Source organism: Hyalella azteca, unplaced genomic scaffold, assembly GCF_000764305.2.
Source record: "Hyalella azteca isolate HAZT.00-mixed unplaced genomic scaffold, Hazt_2.0.2 contig1914, whole genome shotgun sequence".
Classification (NCBI taxonomy): domain Eukaryota; kingdom Metazoa; phylum Arthropoda; class Malacostraca; order Amphipoda; family Hyalellidae; genus Hyalella; species Hyalella azteca.
Genome location: NW_025932207.1, coordinates 74,441 through 94,797, shown reverse-complemented (window position 1 = coordinate 94,797; position 20,357 = coordinate 74,441). Strand labels below are relative to the sequence as shown.

General features: G+C 38.0%; 1 protein-coding gene across 1 annotated transcript; it reads right to left on the bottom strand.

Moving 5' to 3' along the window:
- Positions 1–1,485: 1,485 nt before the first annotated feature.
- Positions 1,486–9,053, bottom strand: LOC108683305 (ubiquitin carboxyl-terminal hydrolase MINDY-1). The gene is made up of 7 exons (XM_018172606.1): positions 8,123–9,053; positions 7,667–7,875; positions 7,063–7,262; positions 5,578–5,720; positions 4,389–4,570; positions 2,274–2,421; positions 1,486–1,653 (listed from the first exon to the last, which is right to left on the bottom strand). Exons 1-7 carry the CDS (start codon positions 9,035–9,037, stop codon positions 1,639–1,641), a joined length of 1,812 nt encoding a protein of 603 aa, XP_018028095.1. The 5' UTR covers positions 9,038–9,053; the 3' UTR covers positions 1,486–1,638.
- Positions 9,054–20,357: the final 11,304 nt, after the last annotated feature.

The following is a 20,357-nucleotide window of genomic DNA, read 5'->3' as shown; positions in this document are numbered from 1 at the left end:
CTTAAATAAGTGGATAACTTCCACGATTCATTGCAGTGAAGATGATCAGGTAGACAAAAATCTTCCATTTTCCAAAGCGTAAACTATCTTTATTAGGAAATTATTCCAGGAACATATCGCAGTAAGTTATACAAACTACAAGGAAGAAGATTTTCAGATACACTAAAGCCCGAAGCTATTAACTTTTTTCCTTAGTTCGGAGTCAACACAGCAAAAGTCTAGCAAATTTGCTTAAAAAAAGAGAGAAAAGAGCCAAGAAAACAAAATTTAAAGCAATGAATGATACTAGGGATTAAAGAGCGAGAAAATGAACAGGTTTAACGAACTGAAATTTGGCGAAGAACTTGAAAAGAGGAGTAGAACTTTACTTTAAGAACTTTAAAAGTAGAGTAGCAGTACAGAGGGAAATTTGGCTGTTGATGAATTGGAATTATCATTCTTCTAGAAGACAGAATCGCAATATTTTTAATGAGAGTCCACTTGATATAACTTTTTCTATAGTGTAATGTGAAATATCGTTATCGATTTGGCCCCTTATATGGCTTCAAAACTTGATAAGCAATATTCTATATATATTTCAATCAAGATGTATATAGTTCTTTACAAGATAAGATATAGTTCAAAGTAAAACGATTTTGACAGCTCGTACGATCATTTTCACTTCCAAATGACGGCTGAAATATTAACATGTCTCTCGTTAAAGATACCTGAACATTGAACACATCACACTCTGGCGCTAATTTCCAAGACCGCACACTGAACGGAAAGTATCAAGAACGTAAGCGTGGGACGTAGCTTTACAATAACTTATATTTTTATGGCGGACGATGAGCAGAAACAAAAGTTGCGGAGGCGTAATCAATCAATAAAAATGAGAGACTCCATAATGTGCAATAGACAGAAAAAAATTCTCCAAAGCAAGTAAACCACGTAACACTAGCAAGTAATTCAAGCTTGTGGAGTGCCTCAGATGTACTAGCTGAACGTAGTTAATATTATTATTGTTGTCTTCATAAGCAATAAGTAGATGATATACCTTTTCAAAAGATTTCCTCATCGGGAAATCGAAGGAAAGTCTCCAAAAACTCCATTTCTCCTATGCTAAATGAGAGACATGGATCATGTATACCCTAGTATGCTATCCGGGATTTCTTTTCGTTTCTCAACGCGGCTGTATCCGAAAAAGATGTGTATGGTTTTTGTTGGGCATAAGTGAGGTTGTGAGGTGGCAGAGACTCACTCAGACATTGAGGCATCACAGCCAAGCTGCTGTAGCGTCTCAGAGAAGAGTTCTTCGTCCCGGCAGCGCTGATCACTCTCCTGCTGCAGCACAGCAGCCAACTGCTCGCTGCACCCCACACACAGGCTTCATTAACATCCTTAACATCCCACACACACAGGCTTCATTAGCATCCTTAACATCCCACACACACACAGGCTTCATTAGCATCCTTAACATCCCACACACACAGGCTTCANTCCTGCCTGATAAAGTACTGAACTCGTCACAATGCTAATCCTGCCATTATCATGAACAAATGAGGCGGTGTTGGGCTAGCAGCGAAGTCTGAAGAAGGCGAGCGGACAAGGCCGCCGGTGGGTGACGGGAGCTCTGAGCAACGAGCTGCGCGTGCTTCGCTATAAAATGCAGCACTGTAACACACAACGAACGATGATTATTGTCAATGCACAATACATCATTCAAGACAATATAATTTTGAAGTATATTCTTCAAATATTGATTAGCACTTATTAAATAGTCACAAAATTAATTACTAAAACAAGATTGGACTTCACGTAAGTTAAGTAATTACGATGAACTTTTAATTGTCATGAAGCCACGATGGTCAACCCATCATGTATACGTCTAAGCTCCTCAACATTGAGGTGATGGTGCCAGCTCTGAATCAAAACTATTGTGGGCGTATCTTACAGAATTTAACAATTAACAAAAGAGCAGCCGTTTTGTTCAATATTAGGCAAGTATATCTTAGTCCTTCGAGTTACGACAAGGAGTAAGTCCAATGGATGTTTTGGATGAGTTCAATAAATTATCCTTACAACCCCATACGTTGAAAGCAATAAAATAACGAATTACGAGAAAATATAGCATTTAATTTACCTGATCCCTTCAAAATAACAAATTACATGAAAATATAGCATTTCATTTACCTGATCCTTTCAAAATAACGAATTATATAGAAATATTTGATTTCATTTACCTGATCCTTTCAAAATAACGAATTACATGAAAATATTTTGATTTCATTTACCTGATCCTTTTTCTTCTTGCTGGGTTTGGTAGGCGATGAAGGTGCGACAGACGCCCTGGTGGCTCCGCTGTCCTCGCCCGTCCCAGCCTGGGCCGCGGATTCTGCCGCTCGAACTTCCGCGTCCTGCAGGCGCCGGGCGATCTCTTCGCTAAAAAATATACAAGTATAAAAATTCGCTAACAATCTAGGGCGAAATAATGAAAGGAGCTCTCCAAATTGAATACATTTAATGAACGTAGAGACAACTGACAAGGTAAGACACTTGGAGTCGCCAGGCATGAAAGATATTACAAGTTCGAGGATAGTTATAAATATATCCATCACTCTGACCTTCATTTCCGGTTGCAAAGGGAACGAATACCTTCTTTTCGTAGAAATAATTAGATTGCGGAAGTAAATTTAACACGTAAAGCGATATAATGTAGACAATACATTTATTTGCCTCAAAGAGGCACGACATAATTTTGATGTACGACACAACTTCTATTGGTTCATTTTTTTGCATATAATTTCTGAAGCAGGACGAGGTTGCCACATTAACGGAATGCCTTGTTAATTTGAGGCTCTCAAAAATCAATTGATAGCTCATGGGAGGTTACGAATAGTGTAGGTTAAAACAGAATATTTAGCCCATCACCCACAAGATAAATTAAAATCACATATGAAACATTTACAAGCAAATCAATCAATAAAAATGACGAGACTCCAAAATGTGCAAAAGACAGAAAAAAAATCTCCAAAGCAAGTAAACCACGTATCACTAGCAAGTAATTCGAGCTTATGGAATGCCTCAGATGTACTAGCTGAACTATTAATATTGTTGTCTTCATAAGCAATAATTAGCTTATGTACGTTTTCAAAAGATTTCCTCGTCAGAAAATGGAAGGAAAGTCTCCAAAAAATCCGTTTTCTGCTATGCTAAATGAGGAACATTGATCATGTATACCCTAATATGCTACTCGGGATGTCTTTTCATTTTTCAACGCATATGTATCCAAAAAAAAGATGTTTGGTTTTGGCCGTAAATGAGGTTGTGAGGTGGCAGAGACTCACTGGGAAGTATGTGAGGTTGTGAGGTGGCAGACTCACTGGGCAGTATGTGAGGTTGTGAGGTGGCAGAGACTCACTCAGACATGTAGTTGCTGCAGCGTCTCAGAGAAGAGTTCCTCGTCCCGGCAGCGCTGATCACTCTCCTGCTGCAGCACAGCAGCCAACTGCTCGCTGCGTCCCACACACACACAGGCTTCATTAGCATCCTTAACATCCCACACACACAGGCTTCATTAGCATCCTTAACATCCCACACACACACACAGGCTTCATTAGCATCCTTAACATCCCACACACACACAGGCTTCATTAACATCCTTAACATCCCACACACACAGGCTTCATTAGCATCCTTAACTAAGGACTAGCATTTGGCAAGACTCAGAACACACAAACAAGGCAGCGGCCACACGTAAGATTTATTGTTGCGCTTCATTTAAAGTTTATTCTTTTCTTAGACTCGCATTACTAAGCCAAGAAGAATGTTAGCACCTGTTCAGACATGACGCCCAACACAGCAATGGTAACAACAGCAATAATAATATATTATTAACAAGCAGGAGAATAGGCCAGGAGAGACAAGGAAGAGGAGTACCCGGTACAAGAAATATGACAAGAGTGAGGCATATAAATAAAAAAATCAACAATAAATGGGATCAGTATCCCAATAACATTACAGTGGCTTAAATGTGATTATGTGAGATATATGATTTTTATAATTTCGAAATTCCATTTAACCTCATTATGTTATGAAATTATTTTCTTTAATTAATTATATGAAGCAATTTCCTATTATAAATGATACATAAATTACATTAGTAAACATACTTTAATCACAGTCTCCACAAAGCTCATTATAACGTCACAACATACATGAACTATTACACATTTTCATGTTGACAGGCTAAGCCACCACAGTTGGACGATCAATTGAAAGAAGAAGAATTAGAGCATCACAGAGTATCAGATCTTTGCGATCAGTTATCAATAAATATAGTAAAACTACAAACCAAGTTATGTAAGCAACATGGTTGATAACATCTAGAATCTAGGTGGTAGACTAACTCCGATGTCATTTGTTGCTCCTGAGTCATGCTGACTGCTGGTGAGGTGTGAGGTTGTAGCTGCCAAGGCTCAAAAGAATCCGTCACAAACTCAGAGAAGCTTGCATCAACATCAGACAAGGTCTGCCACACAGCTGCCTCAGTCAAGAAGCCTTGGTCTGTCAGCAGCTGATACAACTGCTCCTGAGCTCAAGAAAATCCGGAAAATGTATTATATGGAGGGTTACATGGATACACTGGTGGTCTCGTTTAGGCTAAATTGCTGATTTTCAAGCTAATACTAGTTTTGGATTTTTACCAAGTTACGGGTTTGGCATATTTATAGTTCTAGGGCACATGCTGTTGCTAGCACATAAACAAAAATAGTCTACAAAAATTTTCTACATCCAAGTTGACTTAAATTGGCGCAGAATGAAATAATTTGTCAATTCAAGCGAATTCATGATGTCCAAAGACTACATGTCCTAGTAAACATGCTCATATATTAGGTACATTTTGTACAAATGCAACTATCCCTTGCCTTGTGAGATGAAAGGCACTCAACATCATAACACATCAACAGAAAAGGACAAAACATGGAACTATAGAGAAAAAATTGATATATAGCTATACCGTAGCTCGTATTAAAGAAATTAAATATGTAACATAGTGCATTTTTAATCATGAAGTGTTATGCTTGGTTTAAGCGCACTTGAACTCAATAAATACATAAACAACAAATCTCTGGATGTCATTGTCTCAAAAGACAAATAATCTGCAAATTAAGTTCTTTTCAAAACCTTGTTTGTGAATTGTTAGTTATGTAATGCGAGTCGACTTCTCTTGCTTTGCTAGTAAGAAGTAAATGGTACTAAATGGTAAATGGTAATTGGTCTTTCAGTAGGCAATAGCTCTAACTTTATATATTAGACTTTCAAGGCAATCTTGTGAGGATGAATGACGGAACATTGTAGTTCAGCAGTTTCTAATTATCATCTGTTAATAAAGGATATAAGTTCAAGGGTTGCTTATCCCTATTTAATTTGGATTGATGAACTATAGAATTCTGTTGCATGATTAACTTGATAAAACAAAGCCGAGGCCGCACGTTCACAAATGTACCGTAAGTGTTGTGGTCGAGAACTAACCTTATGCTTGTAAATGGTCGAGAAATGATTGTTGTACCGTAAGTGTTGTGGTCGAGAACTAACCTTATGCTTGTAAATGGTCGAGAAATGATTGTTCCTGAAGAGCACAGCGACCTCCTGGTCCCTCATGGTGCTGCCGAGAGCAAAGAGCCCGTGCACCGTCAGCTGGGAGCTGGTGCATTGCAGGAACTCCTCGCACAACACAGCTGCAATATTGCTTTAACTTAGCACTATTGCAGGCAGGCTTTGTCAACTATTGAGGATTAGGGAACGCATGACAACCTACCATTTTTGTTTCATCATAACAAAAAATAATCTGAGTAGAGAAATCGTGACATTTTAAACCCTTCGAATTCTGTTGAATTACAATTACTAATTGTATAGAATATAGTCAAATGGGGTAAGAAGGGACCAGCCCATTGTTAGAAGGGCGTGCATTCTAATTGCACTGAATTTAGGTTGATGAAAGAATCTGTTAGAGCAGCTATTTCCGGTCATTTCAGAGATCATCACAACACTGAGCAGCAAATAATAAATTTTTGACAAATTGTTGAAAAAAACTAAGCAAAGAACGGTCAGAAAATCGTTAACCTTATCTGGGAAATGAGCTCTGCCAAATGAACCAATATTTTTTGCCCGTTTCGTGGACGTTGGGCACAAAACGTACCCGTCAACATCCACGTTTTGTGGATGTTATTCCTTACTTGCAAGAAGCGAGTAAGGAATAACATCAATCTGGTCCCATCTACCACATCTGACCTGGTCCCATTGTACAAATACACCATGTGGTAGGTTCAGGGGTTTTCACTTATTCATGGTATAGGTGCCACAAGCTTGTTGCTTATTTTGGTCCTGTCTTCTCCCATCTGACTATATTTCTATTGTGCAAACTGAGCAGCATTTGATCATCACCAGCGTTCAAAATCAATTATTTGACTAAATTGTAGGATAATTCTTATCTGACTGGATTTCTATTGTGCAAACAGAGCAGCATTTGATGATAATCACCAGCGTTCAAAATCACTGATTTGGCTAAATTGTAGGATAATTCAAGGCATCTAGGCTGCATTAGATTGAAATGCATAAAATGTCAAAAACTATATCCTTAATACCTACCACAAGTAAACTATATTTATGTATATTACCATTTGATCCACTTTTTAGTTAGGCAAGATGGATGCAAATTGAAATATCAGATTCTAATTTGAACATGAAAGTGATGAGAGATATCATAACCATGTTATAGACACAAAATTTTTGTTTTTAGTCATGAAATGGGTGTAGATCCAACATAATTTCCTTACTTAAGAAACTCATAAAACTTGAGAGCAATAAGTTTAAAACTTTGAATTTCAAATCAGATTTGAAACATACCACCAGTACAATGAACTGAAGCTTTGCACAGTGTGTTAGCTGGTGGATTGCCCTGAATGATTCACTAAAGAAATGAATGGTAACCTACAACAGTTTCCCAGATCACACTCCGCATTAATCAAAGGACATTGTGGCAAGCTCACTCATAAATCAAATTACGTTTTGAACGCTCACCCTTCATGATCAAGAGATCATCATTGGTATGGTCGGCTGTATGTCGCCACGTAAGGATATTATTGGTGAGTTGGTTGTAGGTGAGTTCCTGAACCACCTTAGCTGCTGGCCACTCAGGGTCCACAACCCAGCCATGGTAGAGTGGGATGCTCAGGCCATCAAACACACAAAGTTCTGATGTGAACTCAAAGTCTTGGACTCTGCAAAACATACATTATATGAAGACATGCTAAAAAACAGTAAAATTAAACAGAAACAAGATTTTTAAATTTCCAGAGCTGCTTGGTGACAATTGCAGTCAATTTTTTGGGGGAAATTTCATGTGGCACATTCTCTCATTAGATGGGGTAAAATGATGAGGTAAAGGCGATGGGGTAAAATGTGAAATTTAAAAATAATTTTCATCACAATACTAGGGCATCCTAGTGCATGCTTGCAGATTTAAATTGCCTTAATATTGATACTTATTGCTCCTTCAATTACACATTACTTAATCAATGTTTTGTAAACAATTTGTCTTTATTTAAATGTATGCAGCAAGTACAGCAAACACACATAGCACAAATATAAGCAGATCAGAAAAAAATACATGAAAAAAACTCACCCTGAGAACCTGACATTGACATCAAGTCCTGTGAGAAGTTTATCCAACACTTGTACAGCATCGTTGGTGTTTTGCTGAATAAGGTTCTGCTGCTGGGGATTATTGGCATTGTTACCTCGCGGTGCAAGATCTATTAAAGCATTTGCTACAATGCTAACCAAGTGGCCACCCTTGACTTCCCTGCTGTCAACTCCAAGCTCAACATCTCCCTGGAAAAAAGGCCCATGTTAGTACAATGAAAACAAATGCACATTACTGGATAACAACCTTAAAATAACAAAATTCAGTCATTGTAATTTTTAAGCTTTTAGGTCCAGAATAAATATGAGCTCATACTAAAGAGTGGATCAAGTCATAGTTTCAATACATCTCAGAATAAATAATTGGATCAAGGGATTCAAGGCCATCAAATACAGTAATTTCCGAATTGAACCTTTTTGTTTTTTGAAAACTCACCCGAAGTAGCAATGCATTAAGGATAGCAAGTAGAGGGCAAGGACCATTGTTGTTCTGTGTAATAATTGGAATTTCCTTTCCTTTGAATTTGATCTTCTTGACTCTGTGAAGGACTTCATGTGGGGGCACTACAGCTGCAGGTGGAGGTAGGGGCTCAGATTTCCTCCTAGCTCCCGGTTCCTCCAATTCAGGTGGAGAAGTTGTGATCAGACAGGCAGCCTCAGATTTGTTGGGACATTGGTCAACATCAACTGCTAAGCTTGAAGATAATTTCAAAACTTCTTTCAAATCTTCAGACTCCTCCGATTTTTTGCTACTTTCCGTTTCATCAATAGTTCGTTCCATTCTAATTTTGGCAGATACAGACTTCATGGTTTCATTTTCTGCAACTCTTGAGACACTTTTAGAAGAAGAGCTCATGGCACCATGACTGTCATCCACAACAAGAATTCCTAAAGAAGGCAACTCAGAACCACTGTCAGACACTGCAGCTGAAGGATAGTGGCACTTGGTTTTCACATTGAAAGAAGTTTCATCACAGCTATCACTAGTAATACAATTCGTAACTTTACAACTATTATCTTCATCACTGACATTTAATGGAACTACAGAAGGAATATCCAAGCTATTTGATGTAGTATCATCCCTAGGGTTTATAATACCAGCAGCATTGTCAGATTTCACGTTTATTTTTGGCGAAGATAATACTGTGGTCCTCATCTCAGCTTGTTCCTCATCCAGAGGAATCCTTGCAGCCAAGGATGAATCATTTATTGATGCTTGAATGGCATCAGATTCAATGGTCACTGCTGAAGACAACTCCAAATGATTGTCATCAAAGTTAACTGATTGAGATATTTCAGTTCCATCATTTTCTCCTTCAACACTACTCTTGCTTCTATCCTCAACAGACATAATTCTACTAAAAATCTGGAAAGTAAAATAATGCTTAGGCATAGAATCTTACCTAATTGCATATAATTTCTAAAGATTTATCCATAGCATTGTTGTCATGAGGCCTATGCTCTTTACAGCTCAGTCATCTTGCTGCCATTGTAATTATTATTGCAAAGTCACCCATTTTTAATAACAAACTCATTACCCCTATTTGTTTCAAGTGCATTTAAAGAGGTGACTGTAATTTCAAAATTAGCAGATATATATAATATAAATAATCAAGGATAGATGATTCCTAAAATTTTAATATCTAGCATCTGAAATTCTGTTAATGAGTATGAATGTGTCCTTATCAAGGAAAGGAAAGTTCAAACTCACGTTTCATATGAAACATTTAACCCTCATCTGCCTAAAATTAAAAAAAAAAATTCATTTTTCTATACTGAATGAATAAAATTTTCCAGTTTTTCAATGAAATTTTCTACGTCCAGGTAATATCTAACCACAATGAGAATCTTGGATATGCATTTGGAAAGTCCCAGCAGCAAACTTACAGACTTTAAAAAATATATAAATAAGATTCTATATGATGTAAGCTGCCATTATCAGGGGTTGAATTGGGCTACTGTGTAGCCCAACCTTCAAGTCTTTCTTTATCAATAATCATATTTCATTCATTACTCAGTTCAACTCAATTGAAATTTCTATATTTTTCATTTAATACAAATGTTATAGGGTACCTATGTATGTTATATTAATGTCATTACTAATCATCTATAGATAATTTAGTTATGTTGTGTCTTTGATATTATTGTAATGGTATTGATGTTAATTTGCTAATTAAATGAATTTATTTTCTTTCTTCCCTTGCACCTTAATTCCTTTATTTTAGTTCATTGGTAGTAATAACGTTATGAAATTAAGTTACATTTTGTTATGGTTACAATTAATTTTGGTAAACTTATGGTTCCATAGCTTGCTTAAAGTGTTTCCTCTATTGATCTGTCCTTTTGTCATTTTTCATTACTACGCATGGAACTAAAACAAAGCTTAATATAAAGGAAAAACTAGAGAAGTGACGGAATTACCTATGATGTCGGAATATACCGCGTTTACCCTATTTTAATTGTATTGATGTTAATTGGCTAATTAAATGAATTTTATTTTCTTTCTTCCCTTGCGGCTTGCACTTTAATTCCTTTATTTTAGTTCATGAATGATAGTGTTATGAAATTAAGTTACATTTTCTTATGGTTATAATTAATTTCAGTAAGGTTATGGTTTTATATCTTGCTTAAAGTGTTTCCTCTATTGATCTGTCCTTTTGTCATTTTTCATTACTTAGATATTTAGATATTTACTCCTTTAGTTTTAAAAGCAAACTGCAAAGTCAGAGCAGAGCTTTGACATTAATATACTACTACTAGTACTAGTACTACTAGTTTTAACGAGTTAATGGTTCTTGCCTTAACAATATGGGCAATCATTTATAAAAATAAATAATGAAAAATTGTAAATTATATTCATAATTGGTTTATTTCTGGCTTTTTCATGCTTCATAGTAGCTCAGCCTCAGCCTCAGTTGACATAAATTTTCCAAATACCACAAGCAATTTGGCAAAAATGATGGCTTCACTCACTTTCACATAATTTCTTATTTTTCAATAAAGAAAGTAACTAAGTAAGCAGAGCAAGGGCTATAAAATTATATGAAATTGTCTGTACTCTGCATTCTGGGCCTCTGGCAACTCTGGAAAGTGCAATGCCAACGGGCAACGTGGGTACGTGGCAAGCTGCAAGCACAGGCCACAGTCCACTGTCCACACGCCAGTCGCCACAGGGCATAGTGGCAAACCAGTGATTGTTTAGAATCAGTTCATTTTTAATTTCCTCATTTGCTTAAGATTTTAACAGATTTCTTATGTATGATAATTCTGGTATCCAAGATACTTTACTGGTCTACTTATAGGACTCAAAAATGAACTTGAGGAAGAGTCTAAAAAACTCTCTGCTTTGCCACTATGCCACAGGGGCCACAGCCTTACAGGCATTAATGTTCTATTCATAAATCTTCATGCCGGCAATTCATGGGTAGTCTCAGACTCTCAGGCCCTCAGCCACTATGACTATGCCACATTGCCACAACCTCAGCCCACTGCAAATTTAAATACTATTTGGCCCAGACATGAGTCTTGATGGAATATATTGGAATAATCTATAATTACCTAGGCTTCAAGTCTATAACATTTCATATGCCTGCAAGCCAAGTAGCCAACTCAACAACAACAACAAGGCTGTGTCAGGGCAGCCTGGGCAGGCAGTGCAACAGCGAACAGCCATGGCCATCTGGCTGCTATTGATAAAAATACAGTAATTACTATAATTTTCAAGAAGAGAATGGAATGAGATTATGAGAAAAGTAAACTATTGAAAGGTTTATCATTTATGTTGAAATGAAATGCAGAATTCATCTAACTTATATCTTGAATGAACATTTGAAATTTTATTAAATCATTCTATTTGCATATCCACCTCTGAATAAACTTGCTTACTTGACCACCAACTACTCCTTACCCCTTCCCCTTGCTCGACATTTTCTTTCCTTTTAGCGTCGAGAAAACATAGTTTCAGCCTTTCGGGTAATGAGTAATGACGGCAGTCTGTGATTTTTGTACCATTACATTATTCGCTGTTGAAATCCACGGGGTCTATCCAATAAAAAGTGAGCACAGAAATTTTATTTTGTACAAGTTTCATATAAATCTAGAACGATACAATATTAAAACAAATACTTAAATGATTGATAAATTAGTTATTAGGTGGTGGTGGTCGCGGGTTGTAGGTGAAAAAGAAGTCGCACGTTGACCGCTTGTAACACCTGGACTCAGCAATAGTTATTTAGTTGAAGTCTTCAGCGTGTTTCTCTTAATTTCATTTCCTTCTTTGCTGGCATGAGCTCTCCTTGTTATCAACAATTCTCTTGTTTAGGGCAAATCACAGTTTAATCCAGTGCATTTTACCAGCTACATGGTAGATAATCGACCGGTAAAAAATTAGTTATTAATGAATAAATCCAACGTTTCCCTTGTTACGGTAGCGGGTAGTTCGGTGTACGGAATAGCGGGAATACGGATGTTCATCATCTGTCAATAATCACGATCTATCAAAGTTAAATTAAAACTGCATCATAGACTATACGAAGCTACGTTATTCGTTTTTTCAATAATTTATTTTAGTAAATAAAGCACATATATTTCCATAACTCTTTTATGGGATTCATTTGTATTGGTAATGGAGGTGCGATTAGCCGATAACAACCATGCCAAATTCCGGAAATTTGAACCCGATCTCGGCCTAATTACAAAATTAGCCCATCCGATTTTACCTGGCATCGTAGCGAATGGAGCGATATCACATTGTCCAGTTAAGACTTCAACGTTGAGACAGGATGACGCGGTAATACGTTCTTGAATTGGGACGGATTTTTGTAGCCAGCAAAACCAAATACCACCTTCACTATTATATTCCTTCACATGCACAGGCATGCTTCCGGGTAGAGAAGTCAAGTGTTTAAATCCATAGTCCGTAAGTCAGCGTCAGAACACGTTCAGTCCTATAGTTTCTTTAATAGTTTTTCAAACAATAACCTAGCATTAAATAAGATAGAAGTCTGACACTTGGAATGTTATTCGACCTTTTTTATTCATATCTAGCGTATATCATACCGGTGGCACGACCACCGGTGGGCCGTACCGCACTCAATGTCAATGTGTAGGTAAAGATAAATTTTGCGGGTCGCCTGCCGAAGACCACCACTGCCCTGGATGTAATGGACCATTATGATTCCTGCCTTCCGGAACGTAGCCTTCAACACTTCAAGCCGTCCGTATCTAGGATGTGGATCGAAACAGCCTTCGGCCACATGTCGAAGGACGATAGATTTTGGAGCAGAACTATGCTATCTGAAACCTAACCTCAGATGCGGTGAACGTAAAATTACGTAATTTAACGATGCCTGGAAGCCATATTCGATCCGCGGCCTATAGCGGTGCACGGCAGGTGGTGGTCAAGGCCGGAAGAGGACAAAGCCAAGTGGTGCACGGCTGATTGGTGTAGGTCAGGAGAGATCCAAGGCGTTCGATTCAGGCTTATTGGTGCACAAAATTGGAGGTGCACGGCTGCGCTCCCAATTTTGCAACCTTTGTACTTTAACTGTTATCAGGAAGGATAAAATATTGCATCATTATGCTCGAGAAACGCGCGACTTTTCTACAATTTTCTTGATGTACGTAGATTTAATTAACTACTTATTATTATTCTTCACTGATCGGTATACCATGCACTTCTTAATGAGAATTCTTATGGTAGATAGAAGTCAATATACAAAAAATTTGTGTGAAACTAAAGCAAATAATTTTGTGATTAAATCAAGAATAATTGACATTTCGTTGATTTACTTTCTTAGACGCGCAGCCCGCCTCACTGTAAGCCCCTTTACACTTCACTATTCCTCCCCACTACCGTCCCAAGCCACAATCTTTCCAGACCACAAAATCCTCTAATGAGGGGCAAAAATTCCCCTCCCCTCTTCCTTTCTCCTCTTCCCTCCCAAGTGCTTCAGAGGGTGGTGGTTTCAAAGGGCCGAAACGTCTCAGTTATAGTCTTTCTTATGACAATCATTGCACAAAACCTTCCTGAATAAATGAATCACTGTAAAATAAATGGTAGAGGTGATAATCATGACGTTATACAATATAATTATAAACAAAATTAATTGCTAATTCATAATATCTCAGCCGTCACTACTTCAACAATTAATTTATTGCTGCTATAAATACATCTTGTGAGCTTCAAGAAAATGCGTTAGATACCATTTGTTCGCATATGGTCCTCTGAATAGCCACTTTCTTTCAACTCTTGTAAACATTCATATAATAATCCCGGTCAACTCGCAACAATATATTGTATATTTTATTTATTGAAGAAAAGTGGTTACCCCGATGGCTCGAGCAAAGGCTCCACATTGAATTAAAAACTAAATTATATAAACGTTCATACATACATACATACAAACGCACATACATTGGCACAAATATGAGATAAGGCATTCGATTCACAAGAACAGAACAGAGTAAAAGGTTTAAGATTGAATAAGTATTGGCTCCTGTCCCTGCCGCTGTTGGGAGCGCAGCCGTGGGTAACAAAATTGACTCGTAAACAGGCCCTGGGCCTAACGCCAACCATCAGCATGCAATATCTACACATAGCCTCAGATCAATGAGCTGTTGTTAACTCCGGCTAGCAGTAAATCCGCTTTGGACAACACAGCCACTGCTTCACAGCGCCGGAGCCCAACTGGCCGGAGCGCAACAGGCGGCGCAGGTTAGGTGAGGTTAAGTTACGTTAGGAGTAGCTGTTGCGGTAGGGCCTGTTGTGCTCCGGCCTGTGACTGAACGGCGCTGTTGTGGTGGGCGCTTTGTGTCAAAAGCCGTGAAGATGCCCGGCTGCGTTACGCTCGGGAAGGTATATGAATCGCACTGTGCACTTAGGCTATGCTGACCTCTAGCTATCCGCCCCCGCTGTTGCCAGGCCTTCACAGCTGTTTGAAGGCAGTTAGGTCAAGAGCTGCCACGGTCTTCTGGACGAGGGAGTTCCATAGTCTAGTACCGGAAGGGAAGAATGAATGGCGGTATACATCAGTTCTTGCGTGCGGCACTATGAGCTTTTCTGATGGTGACCTCTGGTGATTCTGACAGCGGGCTGAAGCCTACCAGGTGGGACGTTCATGTCCACCAGCTTATGCGTGATTTTAAACATCATGCAAGCTCTGCGCCCTGCAATTTACCAAAAAATTTTGTCCGCTACAATTTACCAAAAAATTGCATGATCAGAGTGGCTCGAGGCCTAATTTTGACATCATCGATGAAGCGCTTGAGTGTGGGCTGAAGTCCCCAAGGATACGTCTTGAGGATCTCTGCGCTGGACTGCCTCAAGGGCGGACACAAGACCATGCTGACGCGGGTCCCACGCGGACGATGCGTATTCCAGAATCGGTCGGACCATGCTCTTCAGGCAGTGGGTCTGGACGTTCGTGGTGCATCCTTTAAGATTTCAGAGGGTGAAAGCGCTTATCGTCGTGGCCTTTGCAGCGACAGACCACACATGGTTCCCCCAATGCAGGTTGCTGGTGATGGTAACACCGAGGTGCTTGGTGTCCCTGACGGATTCCAATGTTTGGCCATGCAGGGTATAGCTGGAAGGTATCGGGGACATCTTCCTTGTTACTGGGAGGAGGTGGCACTTCTCTACGTTGAACGCTATCTGCCAAGTGCGTTCCCCGTCTTCCAGCTTGTTGAGGTCGTCCTGCAGGAGAGCAGCGTCATATGGGTTCTGACATCGCCCATTACTACGTAAGGGAAATATAAAGCTATACTGTACCACTTCGACTCCCTTTTCAACGTTTTAGTTGAAAACGGCATTATGAAAGTGCCATTGTGAAATTTAATAATGTATCTCTCGGTGCACTCCAAAGTATGAGGTGCTTAGTTAACAAGGCTTTGAACTCTATTTGGCAGGGTACCATATCGCAACTCGACTGCCATTGAAATTGGTCTCTAAAAATTATTAAATGGTCGAGTGTTAGTGCTAGGTTTTCCAATATACAATCAAAGCCCAAAAGTATTTTGACAATAAGCCTCATTTTGCGGCGTGAATAACCCTTTCGTGACTGACGGGACTGTGACGTCCCACTCAATGTTTTATCCCATAACTTGCGTACAGCGCACCATTCGAAGCATAGCAAACTACAGGGACACATGAGTAACACTCCTGCGCCATGTCAACTCAAAAGTAATTGACTGAAGGGACTGTGACGTCCCGCTCAATGATTTTCTCTATAACTTGCATGTAGCGCAAAATTCAAGGCATAGCTAACTACAGGGACATATAAGAAACACTCCTGCGCCTATATATGTCCAATCTAAGGGAATATTAATATATGTTCTTTTTGGGATATGTTATTATATAAGCTATTACACGCGTTTACCAAAGGAAGTTTGTGATATTATTCAACTGCTAACAAAAAATATTACGAAAATATTTTTTTTATCAAAATCAGTGATGTCGTAAATTGTGTCACCTCAGTTGGAACCATATACTACCGGGATTTTCTAGTCCCAAATATATAATTTTTACCATTAACATATATTTAATTATTTTTTACGGAGATGCATTATTCGGTCCAAGTTCATGATGATTCTGTAGAAAAATACGAATAAAAAGTTGTAGAACACATTGCCGTCACGAAAGGGATAAGAAAGAAGCTTAACGTTTATTATATAGAGATCTGTTTCAATATGACATAGTAAGGCGTTGTAGTTGCCAAACTTGAACGTTTTAGAGTTACACAATTGAAACTAAAGAAAATTTTTCGGACAAGGATTTATAATGAGAAATGGAAATAAAGTCCATTGTTGATTGTAAAGGCTCACATGGTCCTTGCGTGGTCAGTAGTGCCTATGTACACAAGGCCAATAGCATTATAATTAGTCGTAGGTTTTACTGACCGTATTTAGGTTTTACTGACCGCCACTATCTGTCCCAGTTTACAGGCACCTTTAGTTGCAAAACATATCAGTTTTAGTTGTCGCAGCTAGGTGTATAGTGCCGGCATTTGAACGCGAGGTAGCCCACGCGAATGTTCCGCTTTTGTCGGAGACTGCCCAAGTTTTTTTTTTAATTTGAAATATAAATTGACCATCATTTCAAGAAATAAATTAAACTTTTGGCTACGACTATACCGATTAGGGGAAGATTTTTTTACATTTTGAATAAGGTAACAGACTTACAAGAGCCTGTATTTGTTCCCCTTTACAGACGAATATTGATGTGTTCTGAATCAGCAATACGATAACAAAGCTTGAAGTTGCCAGAAACATAGACGCCACGACACGCAACCGGCTGGAGAGGTTATAAAAGGCAATCCAGACCTCTGGCAGCCATCACTTACACGCATGACTTGACAGTAGATCATACGAGCTTATACGTAAAGTCATTTAACCTGTGTACATCTTGGTGGGAGGTCACAATGATCAGACTCAACTTCTGAACTTTAAGATATCGAATAAAGAATCACTTTAAGATAAAACACTAAACATTGCATACGGAACACATTTCCTCGAACGCTTAATGCATGAATACGTCAATTAATATCCCAAGAGATAAAAACTATCCGAAAATCGTGGTAAAAGACTAACACTGACGAGTTGTTTTTCTGTTACATTTAAATTCAAGGCATGATTTAAAATCAGCATCAAGATGTGTTCGAAATTATTCGATACGTCAATCTTGCGTGAATAATCTGAATGACAGTTTTGCGAAGTAGTCTCAGCAAGAAGCTGGACATGGGAACCCCGCTTCAAATTATTTTTGCGATGTTTGGAGGTGAGAATATACGTTGAGCAATGAATTTTAAATTCTTTTCACTGTGTTTTGTATGCATGTTTGTTTGCATAAATTGTTCACCTGTATTTAAATAATACATTTTGTCGGTAATTGTCTCACGTTTGAACCTTCAAACATGAAACGTTTGAACGTTTCAAACATGAAACGTTTGAACGTTACTATTAAATATTTGTGATAGTATGTTCGTTCGAAGCCTTCCTTGGTGAAGTGCGGACCACAGAAAAATTCAATTTCTTACTCTTCATTTTAAATTCTCTCGCATTGCCCCTGCGCGTTTTTGGTTTATTTTTTCATATAATTTTTCTTGGCGTCGAATTTATTCCGTTTTAACTGCGGAACCCCTTTAGCTTTGCTGTGACTTTGATCTTCACTCCGGGCTCACGCATGCCCGTCCACGGTTTAACATTATAGCCTCCCTCTGGGTTCATTCTAGCCACTAATTTTTCAAGTTAGATTCACTCTGGTTTCAGTTTAGCTCCACAATGGCTTAACGTCAGCTTCACTATCGGTTTACTCCAGCCCAATTAAAAAATTTTCACGTTAGTTTCACTCTGGGTCCACTCTAGCCACTGTAGATTCACGTTAGCTTCAATCTGAGTTCACTTTAGCCTCTCTCCGGTTTCACGTTAACTTCACTGTGGGCTCACTCGGTCTAGCCCCACTAGGATTTCACGATAGCTTCACTCTGACTTCACCTCATCAATTCACCATAGAGGTTCATTTGAATTCACATTTGCTTCACTCATGTCATGACTTCACATGGCGCTAATATCACTCTGACTTTCTTGACTTCATTCGTGCTCCACTATGATTTCACGCTCGCTTCTCTGCAACTTTACTATGAAATCACAATATTTTCGCAGCGGCTTCACTTTAGTTTCATTAATGTTTCACAAGGCTCCACTTTTACTTTATTTTCGCGACTCTGGATTCATTTTAGTTTTGAAGCATGCTCCACACTGCCCTCACTCCGACGTCACTCCGGTTTCACTTTGGTCTCACTCTATCCTCACTCAGACTGTACTTATGGTTTAATTGACTGCACACTTGCTCCGCTAGTGAAACACTTTGGCTTCGATCTTGCCTATCTCTTTCTTCACTCTGGCCTCACAAATTAGGTAAAAGTTTGCATGAATCCCAAAAAATTCTCAGAATAATCTAAAAATCGTATATTTAGCTCGAATAAAATCCGAAAGAACCTATGGTAAAGTTCAACAAATAACTTCACACCAAGTCTTGGAAATTAGTTCAGCCATCCCGCAAAACCGCTCACGTATTGTATATTCATACACGTCGAGTTTAGTTTAATATACAGTATATGCAGCTGTGTGAAGTGCCATCTCTGGCTGAATTTATCAGTTAGTTTACAAGTTTCATGCAATCTTCGCAGCTGCCCTTGAACTTGTGGCTCTTTCAATCAATATTTCAATCTGTTTATTGAAGGAATTTATGCTGCCCTTAATTACTGCAAGATCTCCTTCGGCACCGTACTACTTGCAAGTAACATTTAATTTTCAAGTTATATGAGCTATTTGGACGATGTCACGGCTTAATTTAATTTTATTAACGAAGAACTCATCCTAGTTGCTAACTATGAAAATTGTAGATACATTCTCAAATCAACATGTATACCTACAAATGATGCGAAGTTTGTTGTTGTTGTTTGTTTGTTTGTTGAGGATGTGGGGTTGTCTCCCATGCATGTCCCTCACGGCTCAAGTTGTCACTAAGTCTTTATTATACTTTTTATTTATTTTTATGAGAGTACTAGAAACTAAATCCATGAGGTACTAAATAATGTTTAACTTGTGCCTAACAACTCTGAAAATCTCTGAAAAGAAAAAAAACACACACACACAAAAGAAAAGAAATTAAAAAAAAATAATAGTAATAATAATAAAATAAATAAACAAATACATAATAACAAAATAAAAAATGAAAAGGAGATAAATTAAATTAAATGAATTGAAAAATAAGAATTAAAAGTAAAAAATGAAACAAAGTAATAATATTAATAATAATAATAATAAAGTAAACTAAAATAAACATGAATTAAAATTATGAAAAAAACATACACAGGGTGAGGCAGAACCGATTGAGCAGTTTTGACGTAAAATAAAAGAGTAATGGAGGTACATAAAGAAGAAAGTTTATTTTCCTCGAGGTTAGCATAACATACCATTTAGAATACTCATGTTTTGAAAACAATATCTGGAAGATGGTGGCCGTTAGCTGGATAGTAAAATTTATGAGAATCAAGTTAAACATAAGAAAAACACTGCGTGGCCAGGCTATGTATATAATATTCATATATGCGATGGTCCTGAGTAAACATGGGTTTATAAATAAATTAATACATGATCATAGATGAAACTTCTCGTTTTTAATACTTCAATTCTTTTCGTAATGTATGCCTAATTGTACTTAGATAATTTCAACGTCTGCCCATCGTTTGAATGTTGATTTTTGCCTATTCTTACCTCAATAAATACTTGCTGGATTTTTGTGAAAACTTCCAAATATATGTTTTTTTCATATATCATCAATTTCATTTTACATGACGCTCAAAACATGAAAGAATCAATCTAGTTTTCTAAAATTTTGTACACATAATTTTCTTGCACATCCACAACTTTTCCGCACTATTGTGAAACCGAACTCAGAAGTTTAACAAACCCTGCACCATATAATGTACACGTTATCTTCTCCGACGTTGTAGCCCTACAACTGAGTTCTCGGACTTGAAATATTCTCGATTTGAAAGATCTTTCAAGATTGAATTTGTGGGCATTTTCAAGAATCTTAATTTGTAATAATTACAACTCGATAATGTGGCGTAGTTCTGTTCCTCACAACACGGCACGCGGGAGCCGCC

What these genes read in the sequence shown, in the direction of transcription:
- LOC108683305 (XM_018172606.1), bottom strand. Translation starts at nt 9,037, where the DNA reads ATGTCTGTTGAGGATAGAAGCAAGAGTAGTGTTGAAGGAGAAAATGAT. An exon ending in TGATCTCTTGATCATGAAGG is followed by an intron (nt 5,721 to 7,062) that starts GTGAGCGTTCAA and finishes GCAATATTGCAG; the next exon opens with CTGTGTTGTGCGAGGAGTTC. An exon ending in GAGCAACAAATGACATCGGA is followed by an intron (nt 2,422 to 4,388) that starts GTTAGTCTACCA and finishes TATATTTTTTAG; the next exon opens with CGAAGAGATCGCCCGGCGCC.